Source organism: Eulemur rufifrons, chromosome 1, assembly GCF_041146395.1.
Source record: "Eulemur rufifrons isolate Redbay chromosome 1, OSU_ERuf_1, whole genome shotgun sequence".
NCBI lineage: Eukaryota > Metazoa > Chordata > Mammalia > Primates > Lemuridae > Eulemur > Eulemur rufifrons.
Window position 1 is genome coordinate 49,170,757 of NC_090983.1, and position 11,110 is coordinate 49,181,866.

The following is an 11,110-nucleotide window of genomic DNA, read 5'->3' on the forward strand; positions in this document are numbered from 1 at the left end:
CCCTTTCTCATGGGCTGTTTGTTGTCATTTACTCTTAGCTCCTGAACCACCCCAAGTTCTGCAGGAGCTCCAGCCTATCACTGTGCAGTCTGGCAAGCCTGCCCGCTTCTGTGCCGTGATATCTGGCAGACCACAGCCCAAAATTTCCTGGTACAAGGAAGAGCAGCTGCTTTCCACTGGCTTTAAGTGCAAATTTCTTCACGATGGGCAAGAGTACACGCTTTTGCTAATTGAAGCCTTCCCAGAGGATGCGGCTGTCTACACCTGTCAAGCCAAGAATGACTATGGAGTTGCCACGACATCAGCTTCGCTTTCAGTGGAAGGTAGGAATGCCTTGCTACTTCCCAGCTTCAAATAAAACCCAGGGAGCCAGCTTCTGTGCTCTTCCAGTGCATTTCAAAATACAATTTGAAGCTCATAAAAGTAGATTGTCACCCAACTTGGAAAGCACTGTGCTGTGAAATAAATTAAGATAAATCTACATGCTCCCTTCTGTGAAGTCTCTATGGTGACTTAATCATGACAAATCTTGTGCTCTCTTTAGTTCCAGAAGTTGTGTCTCCTGATCAGGAAATGCCAGTTTATCCTCCTGCCATTATCACCCCACTTCAAGACACTGTCACTTCCGAAGGACAGCCAGCCCGTTTTCAATGCAGAGTTTCTGGAACAGGTAGGTTTATGAGCAAAAGGTATCATTGCTAATATTTATAAAGCATGATGTGGGGGAAAGTTCTCTTACCTTTTCCTCCATCACAGACATCTCAAGCATAATTTGAAGCTTAATGGGAATCTAGCAGGAAACTTACTTGAATGATCTAAAAAAGATTTAGATCACTATTTTCTACTACTGTTTTGTACAAATGGTTAAGGTAGTAAATTTTATGTTATGTATTTTTTATCACAATAAAAAAACTAGATTGATCTTTTCCCCTAATCTCAAAAAAAATGTTCTCTTTATGATTGTAGCTGCACTTTTATATTTTGATTGAAAAAAATACAATGACAAAAACTGCAATTATTATTAGATTAATTATGATAGCATCTACATATGTTTCAAAAAAGATTCCATTTATACGTAAGGCATTATTCAGGCTATGGGCAATGCTTGTGTGAAAGGTATTTTTCTTTGGAAGGCAATATCCTCTACTGGTCAAAAGTAGGGGCTTTATTGTCAAAGAGACTGGATTTCAATCTTAGCTCCAACATGTAACCTTAGGCAAATATATGATTTTGCTGGTTCTCTTTCTGTCATGAATACAGTGAGTATACCATTGCATTCAATCTTGGAATGTATGTTTTACGAGGCCAGGGATTCTGTTTTAGTACTGAGAACCTGATACCTGAAAAACAGTAGCTACTAGAAGATAAGCTCTATGAAAGCAAGGGTGGAGCTTTGTCCTAGGATAGGTACATAGTAGATACTCAACAAGTAATTGTTGATTGTACAAATGAATGATTGTTAAATGACTAATACCAATCACTTAAGATTATTATCAGGATTAAGTTAGATAACCCAATTCAGCACACAGCACAGTGCCCATGATGCATTAATCACTCAGTCGGAGTTCACTGCTCCTGTTTTTACTTACAGCATGCTTCCCAAATACCATCAGCCCTTCCCCACATCCCAGGAATCTGCCCTTAGTACAATGAGGCAATCAATATATGTAGAGCCATTTCCAAGCCAATTATGATTGAAGATGGATCTCAGATAGAGATAAGATAAATCAAATGAATAAGTAATTCATTTATCCCAACTAAAAATCATTCCTTTATTTTCTTGGTTTTTGTATACCACCAACCAAAGGGAAATTCTCAAATCTTACAGCATTCTTAATAATTTTTATTGTTTTGTTTATTATGCTTCTCCCATTAGTTTATAACCCAATCTCTACTTTGCCAAGAGCTATTTTTCTTAACAGGTTAGTATTTCAGTTGGTCTTCTGACCTAATGATTTTCTCCTCTAGGATGGAGATGGTGATCTAGAAATCAAATGAACCTCTTTGATTTTATGAGCATAATTAAAGGATATAATGTATGTAAAGCACCTACAGGAGTGGCTACCAAGTGACTGGTGGTCAACATATTGATTTTATTATAGCCATAGAGAGGAATTGTATAAACATAAAAGTACAAACATGGACAAATACCATAGACTTTGTGTACTTGAAGCATAGTGTTCAAGAAATACTAAATATCAATAAAGGAGGACTGATTTAATACTATTCTACTAACACAACAATAAAAAATGTATTTTAAAATCAAATTCACTAAAGCTACAATAAATAATTTATCCATCCATAGAATTTTTAGAGGAAATTTTCATATAAACATACATATATATGCATCATCCAGAGTAGTAATAGTTGACTCAACTATATTTGTACAGTGCTTTTTAGTTATAACACATTATAGGATTGCCTTTAGGTGTTGCAAAATACATTTGAAGTGCCCTATAAGACTCCAGTTGAGGTAGAAAGAAAAAAAGAAAAATTCTCTCTTTTCTGCATGACTGACGTCGTTAATGTTCGAATGGGCTTTATAAATTCACAAGATCATTAACTCCCTATGTGTGGTGACATTTATGCACATATAGAGGTTTTAGCACCGTCTCTTAAACTTGTTTTATATATGAAAGAAATTAAAGTCATTAAATAAAATGCCCCTTCAAAAGCTTATTAAATCACATAGTTTCATGCCCCTGGGACTGAAAGTATTTATGCAGCTTCCTCTGCCCAGGTATTAATGGCCTTAAGTTAGTAAGGCAGCCCTGCCTTCCACAAATTGGAAAGAAATTAGAAGTCTTCACAAGCCCCGTTCCCATGTTTTTAGGGACACAGTACTTTCTGAAACATGAAACGTGGTCCTGAGCAATCATGCAGTGCTTTTCTAACAGGGAAAATGTTATCCACTGACGGTCTCTGGTGCCACCTACTGGTAGAAGAGCAAACTTGGAAAAGTAGAAGTTTTTGCTAGTGTTTATTCTATAGACAATGAGTCAGTATCACTTGGAGGGTTACAGAGTGACAGCTAACTAAACAAAAGGATGAATAATTAGCTAGCAATGCTGTATGTCAATTATTCATTTAAGCATCTATTCAATTTTTATTCTGCCAACATTTATTGTGTGCCTGCTATTGAGACATTATACTAGGTGCTGGGGTTGCACAGACCTTGCTCTTGCCTTCAAGGAGCTCAACGTGTAGGTGAGGAGATGTATGCGCACAACTAGATCCCAAGGTTGTAAGTGCCATAACAGGCCCACATGCTCATTGTTCTCTGTCTGGGAGCGAGTTGGAGAAACTTGTGTGAACTGAGAATGGAAGAGTAAGTAGGATCATTGAGCACAATGGCATTCTAGGCAAAGAGACAAACATGCACAGAGTCACAAAAACTTGCAGGAATATTTCATGCACTGGAAATAATGAGTGTTCTAAGTATGATTGGAAAGTGATGTCATGAGTGGGCGAGAAGGCTAGAAAACATGGCAAGGCCAGGTGCTAAAGTGATTGGCATTCTATGCTGAGAATTTTGGAGTTTATCTTATTTCCATGGAAGAGCCACTGAAGGATTTCAAGCCCCTGGGTAACATGAAGCGATACTGTGATGGGGAAAGGAGGAACGGACAGATGTGGGAGGCGAGACTGCAGTAAGGTACTGGAGGAGAGGCTGTCAGAACAGCCTGGGAGAGTGTTGACGAGGCCTCCCCCAGGGGAGCCAGGAGAGAAGAAGGGGGTGGATTGGAGAAGCAATCAGGAAGTAAGGTGAACAGGATTTGGAGACCAAATGCAACGGAGTGGCGGGGATGAGGGGTGGGGGAGTGAGGCGGCCTCACAGAAGCCTTGAGAGGCCAATAGCCAACGCACATAATGGCAGGCTAGCCAGAAGCACCATATGCATTACCGAGAGAGAGTTCACCTTTTAGCTCATTCAGTTTTGGCAGTTCGTGTCCAGTGGCAGTTCATGTGTGTCCTGGTGCCTCATTCAGTTCACTAAAGGAAGACGTTGTCAGTAAGAATCAGCAGAGAACCTTGTAAGGAGACACACCAAACTCATCATTGATGATCAGACACCCACAGATACACTCACACAAGCTAAATCATTGTAGGACAACTGTTAAATTTCACAGGATGGTGTTGCCTGTGATACCACAACAGCCCTGTCTTTTGGTATGTTGTTGAAGACACTGTTTGTCCCTTTTCTGATGTTAGACATTCTTGGTTTAATGACTGACTTGTGCCAGTGGTTTAGAAAGCCCTTTTATGTGTGCTATGTCATTTAATTCTCACAGAAATTTTAGGAAATGAATGGCCCATAAGTTATTATGCATCCTAGTTTACAAAGAAAAGACTGGTCCAGAGAGATTAAATGACACGTCCAAGGTCACACAGCTGACAAATTGTAGTGTCAGGACTTTATTTTCTGCCTTACCTTGCTATCTAAGGAACTGAAAAGATTTGCTACTTTAAAAGGACAACCTGTACTTTATAAACAACTACCATCTTGGGAAGGAAAAGGAAGGTGACCTTCATAGGCCAATATGGCACTAAATGCAAACAAATACTAGATTATTAGACATTAGAAGATTTTCCTACATGGTATTGAGATAAGGAAGTGGTATAGTGACTGCTCCAAACTCAAGATGGCTTTGATTTTGGCTGTTCAAACAATTAACTAAATTCAAAGTGCACATCACCCTAAACTTTGACAACATAATAACATGTTATTCTATCCTTCATGTTGGGTTTTTATTTTCTATTATTATAAGATTGCTCAAATCCTTGTATGGAAATATATAGTCATATGATAATTTATTATAACTGCTACTCTGAAAAAAATATATGTATCTAAGATGCCCAAATACCAAGAACCTCTCTCTCAATTTAAAAGATTATTTTCTTTACAATTATTTGTGCCATATATTCTGCTGTGCTGAAACCTTTTGTTCACTGGTAATAAAAAAATAGAGATTTTTTTTTTTCTTCGGCCTTCAAGGGTGCCTATTTTAGACTTTGTAGAATGTTGATCTTCTCAGCTCTCTTTCTGATTTATCTTTCTGCAAACCAAGAGTGGAGATTTTCCTCACTTCCTATCCTGGAAGGCAGTTACAATGTCAGATCAGGCCCTTCATGATTACTGTTTCTCAGGACTATCTTGTTCTCAAAGTCACTGAATATGTCCAGATCTTGTCCCTGCTTCCACCACCTGCCATGCAAATGCCTAAAAATAATATCACTAAAATTCTATAATGTCAAACGTTACAACCAATTCAGTAATAGAACAAGCTATGTTTTTCTAGAATCATGTTTCCTTTTTGAAGATGAAAGGAAATCATATCATAGCAGATGTGGCAGGCTCAAAATAAAAGTATTAATGTACTGTTATTGAAGACAGGAAATGTAGTCACTAGTATAATTAAGATTGTGTTTGCAGGTAAATTTTGAAAATCAACTAGTTTTTGTGATTTCAATGTCTTTTTTCTTTTCTTTTGTGGTACAGATCTAAAAGTGGCTTGGTACAGCAAAGACAAGAAAATCAAGCCATCTCGGTTCTTTAGAATGACTCAATTTGAAGACACTTATCAACTGGAAATTGCCGAGGCTTATCCCGAAGATGAAGAAACTTACACTTTTGTTGCTAGTAATGCTGTAGGCCAAGTGTCAAGCACAGCCAACTTGAGGCTACAAGGTAGAGTAAAACAATTTCAAGAACTACATCTAATCTCACAATGATAGTAACAATTACTAAAGATTTCATGTAAATCGTCGTTCCTACCATTCTGTTTTAATTCAGCTAATTATTTCCATGTTACCGTGTTACACGCGATGTTCTTGCTTCTCATTTACTCCTTTCCATGATGAATCATAGACCATCTCTTTTCATTTGGCCATGCTTTTTCTACATAACCTTTTGCGTTGTATTGCTACCACCAGCAGCGTTCATGCTTCCTGATCTGCATGCATCAGAATGGGGGAAATGTGCGGAAGAAGAAATGGGTAGATTTGTTTTCTCATTTGGCTAGGATGGACATCAGATTTAAAAAAAAAAAAAAATACAAGGGTGTTATTATTATCCTCCCATTGTGTTGACACAATTATAATTTCACAGAAGCCACAATAGACAAGTTCAGGTCGCTACACCAGTAGACATATTCACCATCTTTCCTATAATGCCTGAATGTTGAGGGGGCCAGTCCTAAGTTGCTTTAACAATTCTGTTAGTTGGGGTCTTAATTGTAATCAGAAACACTTCCTCAGTAGCTGGGGCACTTTAATTCAAAACAAGGATAATAATATTTTTATGCAAACTATTTTTCTTGAGCAAATATAGTCTATGTAGTATTATATACATAAATATTAATACATAGAACTTAGGGAAACTTCTAGTTTTTTCCTTAACTTTTTAATACACTAACTATAACTAGATGTTTTCATAATAATAAATTTCAAGTGCTTTACAAAATAGAAGAGCTGATTTACAACTAGAGGAAGAAAAAAAAGAATACTTAAATACTGGCACCTTCTCCACTGTTGCCTTCATGAACAATATGGAAAAGTTCCTTAGCCCATTCGTGTCTGAGAAATGGAAGTGAACTTGTGTGACTTCAAATTAATAGTGACATACAATGACAAGGCAAGGCATTAGGATTGGACTGAATTCTAGTCCATCATTGAAATTTGTGACAGATCTGTAGACAACTCCAAATGAATTCTGGTTTCAATGCAAGGTAAGATTAAAAACTGGCATGCTTCTTTTCAGGATTTAGCAAATTTGAAGAAGTTACCTCCAACTCCCAATGGCATATCTCTTCATCAGTTTCATTTAAGAAGGAGTCCCCTGGCCAAAAGCCCATCTTCATCCAGCCTCTATCAAGCCTCAGGGTGCTCAGCGGGGAGACAGTCAGATTTCATGCCAGGGTTTCTGGCATTCCCAAGCCAGAAGTCCAGTGGTTTCATAACCAGCAGCTAATTCTACCAGCAAAAGATATAGTTTTCCATTTTGAGGAGTCCACAGGCATGGCTTTAATGCTTATAGTTGATGCTTACTCAGAGCATGCTGGGCAATACTCTTGCAAAGCAGCCAATAGCGCTGGGGAAGCCACTTGTGCAGCTACACTCACAGTGACTCTAAAAGGTAAAGCCCATCTTGCTTCAAAGACTTTGATTTGCTGCATACCTCCCCATCCCACTGTTACTAATGAGTCTCTGCTGTTTGTTTCATTGCATACTGTGGTCAGTCCATAATTTACTAACAAAGTTATACCCAATAACTCCCCCCAAGTCCCCAATTTTGGGTTAACCTATATACTTTAAATCTCACCAATGTATGTGTTCTGTGCATTAGAGAACCAGTAATTATTTTATTAAGCACCAATTTTGCTTGGCTTTTTTACTTTTCTAAACAACATTACATCGCTGCATCATTAAATGATCTATTTACTGTATGTTTTTTTATAAAGTATATGGTGGAAGGAAAGCAAATGGTATCCCAAATATAATCAGTTAGGGGGTGGGGAGACTATATCATCATGGCTAGCTGCAGTGACAGCAGAAGGAAGGAACCAGATACTGTATGGCATCTGCATGAGCCTTCATCAACCACTCGTCACTGGATCACTGGGGATGAATTTTCTGTTGTGTGATCCTGACATCCTAGAACATACTGCATCTGGCATGCTGCTTCCAAGCAACAATGATGTCCTTCATCTTCATCTTCCATACCATTTTATGTTACTAACCTGGGCAAGTGACAAAGCTTAGATCTTAATATCTCTTCTTTTTCTTGTCACTTGATTATACAGTGCAAGCCCTAGATAGGCAAAGTTCTGGGAAAGATATAAGAGAATCCACCAAGTCCCAGGGAGTGGCAGATTCCTTTTTCACAAAGCAGGAGAGCAAAATATCCCAAAAGGAAATTAAGTCATTCCAAGGATCGTCACACAAATATGAAGTGCAGGTTTCTGAAAGTGTATCTCAAAGTTCCACCCACACAGCTGCATCCGTTCAAGATACAGAGTTGTGCCATACTGCATCCCTTTCACAAATTGCAGAAAGCACTGAGTTATTTGAGAAACGTGCTGAAGAGTCAATGGGTGAGGTGCCACAGCTTCTCCTGCATCTTCAGGACCTCGCTATAAAGTGTGGCAACACTGCTCAGTTCCTCTGTGTTTTAGAAGATGAATCTTTTGTTGTTGCAACCTGGACTCATGAAAGTGTAAAGACAGAGGAATCTGAGAGAGTGAAGCAATCACAAGATGGAAATAATCAGTTTCTTACCATATATAATGTTCAGCTGGTAGACCAAGGACTATACAGCTGCATTGCACACAATGACTTTGAATAGAAAACAACATCAGCAGTACTAAGCGTAGAAGGTGGTTATTTAATTTTTAGCTATGACTTGCTTCATTTCATCCTCATCACTTTATGCTGCTTTTCTGCCATGCAAATTGAATCAGTGAACATATTAGTTAGAATATCTCTAAATTAACGTTCTATTTATAAATGACTTATGAAAGTCAGCCAAGTCATTGGCCAAGCTGGTCTTGAAAATTTAACTTTCCAGTCTAGATTCAGAAAGTTTGACTTTCAAATCTAGGTTCAGGAAGTGAAGGTTTACCTCATATGTGCTGCTTTTTCTACTATTTACCAATGCACCACTAAGGAAGTGTACCAAAGAAAATTAAAATGTTGTAGTACTTACGGGTATTTATTATTGTGCCTGACTCTGTGCTAAATTTAAATTTAGTTGTTTTAATACTAACAGGGTCAATAATTATTATATCCCTTTATTTTCAGATCTGAAGGTTCTATAAAGAGGCCATGAAAATAGAAAATTGGGCACTAAAAATAATAAGGCTCTGTCTGGACCAAAATTAGTAGTCTCTAGATATTTCTGAATAAATGATGCTGCTGTTGAAACAATGGTTTTTCTTCCTGCCCAGTAGAAGGAATCTGGCTCATTAATTCATATAATGTATCTCCAATACCCACTCACCAAAAAGAGGTTTTTTTTCTTTCTTAATCTGAGATCTTGTTCTATAGCTATTTCTAATTTTATTACCATAGCCTACAAAGGGAATCGCTCAACTACCAAGGTCTAGTTATGTAAATCAGATGGAAAATTCCACCATCTAGAGAGTTGACCCTCAGTTTCACTAAAGCTGCTGGCTAGCACAGTAATTACACAGAGTGACTGTTTATCTGGAGGTGTTGTTTACAAGTCACGTAGGTGACAGCTGTGACAGTTTCTGCAGCAATGTAATTGGGAGCTGGCTGCGTTGGGGAGGTGGAATAAATGTTGATCTTTCAACTCGCTTCCTAAAGAACTTAGTGCCATAGTACAGTGTTTGAATGTCACGTTCCCAGAGTGGATTTGAGCTGAGCATTTTTGCCCCTGGATCTCCAGCTCACTCAGTTCCAACTGATTACATTATTAAGGTGTTCTTAAAGCAAGAGGTTTTTTTTTTTGTTTTTGAATGTCCAGACTGCCTCACTTGTACTTAAAAAAATTAAAAGATAAAATACTTTCAGGTGTTTCAAGAGTGAAGGATCAGGCACAGTTGTTCAATTATTTGACATAAGGCCAGTCTTTATATGTTCCTCTTTTATTTTGACCTAATAAGTTCAGATCAGAGTTATCCACCATGATCAAGTAGAAATATCAACCCCCTGGCAGTCTGTTTGAATAGAGTTCTTGTGCACATAATCAACATAGACATATCACATATTAGTTTTGGAACTAACATGCTGCCTTTCCTTCTCATCCTAATGACATTCCATCGTCTCTATATTTAGCGTATGTTGTATTCTTACAAACACAGCTAATTTATGCAGTTTCCTAACTTTATTCTTACCTAGCAAAAGAATTGCAAACCACAGCAGTTAAAAAAATTACTCTTGGTTCAGACACTAAAAGTATTAAAACACTCAAAGAGTCGCAAATTAAAACAACACGTGAAGTAAAAAGAGAATCATCAAAGAAAACATCAAGTTTGTCATTAACTTCATACCAAAGACCATAAGGAACTGAGAAAAAGGGAGTCCAGGCTCCAGACGCGATGCCACACACCCTGAAGAATGAGAGTGTTACGAGGGTACCAGCCCCCAAGAAGCTGCCCCAGAAAGGATTGTGTCCAAAAAGCTGTGCCTGTTCCTTATGTAATAAAAGCAATTTTGAGTTGAGGAGTCTTTTTTTATTCCATAATATGTAATTAGACATTGTGTAGTTTAAATTTGAAAGGTGGTTCAAACCAAAAGAGTGTTTGCTAGCAAAAACATTTAATTCTGCAGGAAAAAAACTGAGGCTAGCCCTCATTTAAAGTGGCAACTTTAAAAATGCATGTTCTTTTTAAATGTGATTTCATCTCTTAGCAAGTGTTCAGTCAACAGGACATTTTCTAAAAAAGAATATTCCTTTAGTTTGTCAATGACTTTTCAGAATGCATGTGAAGGCATGGGTAATTATGAAACTAAAAGTGAAAATTTCATAGAGAACCTAAAATAAAAATGTTTTAAATCTTTCTGTCAACACTGTCATGTACTTTTAGCAGCACATTGATTTTTTTTTGGCATGGACTCCTTGGTAAATTTGGGGAATGTCATTTTCAGTTAATATAATCAAGAGAAAATTTTAATCATATAAATCATGAATTAATACAGAAACTATATGCAATTAATCACTAAAATTTCTTTATATGTTTTTTCATTTTAGCCCCTGAATCACTTTTGCATGAGAGGATTGAAGAGCAGATTGAGGTGGAAATGAAAGGTATTGTTATGATGGATTTGAGATTTAAGTAGAAATTCCAAAGGATTAATAGAATCCTTGAGTTGCCTTCTTTCTCTTAGTATTATTGAGAAAAGTGACATAGATGTAAAAATATATCTCTTAGAGCATATATTACTATGTCGCATGCCTGGTTTAGTATGTTGATGGTTACATGCATTCCACGGTAATTTGTTGTATGGTAATTTAAAATCTGTATTTAAAATTTATCAGCCATATTCAACTTTATGTTTGCAGTCATTTTCAAAAGTGTGTATTATGAAAAGTTGTCATCTTAATGCATGAATTCATGAAGTAGACGTTTGTTTTCAAAATCACAGT

General features: G+C 37.3%; 1 protein-coding gene across 5 annotated transcripts in view; it reads left to right on the top strand.

The window, feature by feature from the left end:
* Positions 1–11,110, top strand: part of TTN (titin) — a 268,870-nt gene that overhangs the window by 41,898 nt on the left and 215,862 nt on the right. For 4 of the 5 annotated variants that reach the window (XM_069470284.1, XM_069470255.1, XM_069470265.1 and 1 more), the window contains exons 41-44: positions 39–323; positions 545–670; positions 5,501–5,689; positions 10,715–10,771. In XM_069470284.1, the coding sequence (XP_069326385.1) occupies positions 39–323; positions 545–670; positions 5,501–5,689; positions 10,715–10,771 (657 nt within the window). Of the gene's footprint in view, positions 1–38; positions 324–544; positions 671–5,500; positions 5,690–6,760; positions 7,136–10,714; positions 10,772–11,110 lie in introns of all 5 variants that reach the window. The other variant, XM_069470275.1, reaches the window with a different exon arrangement.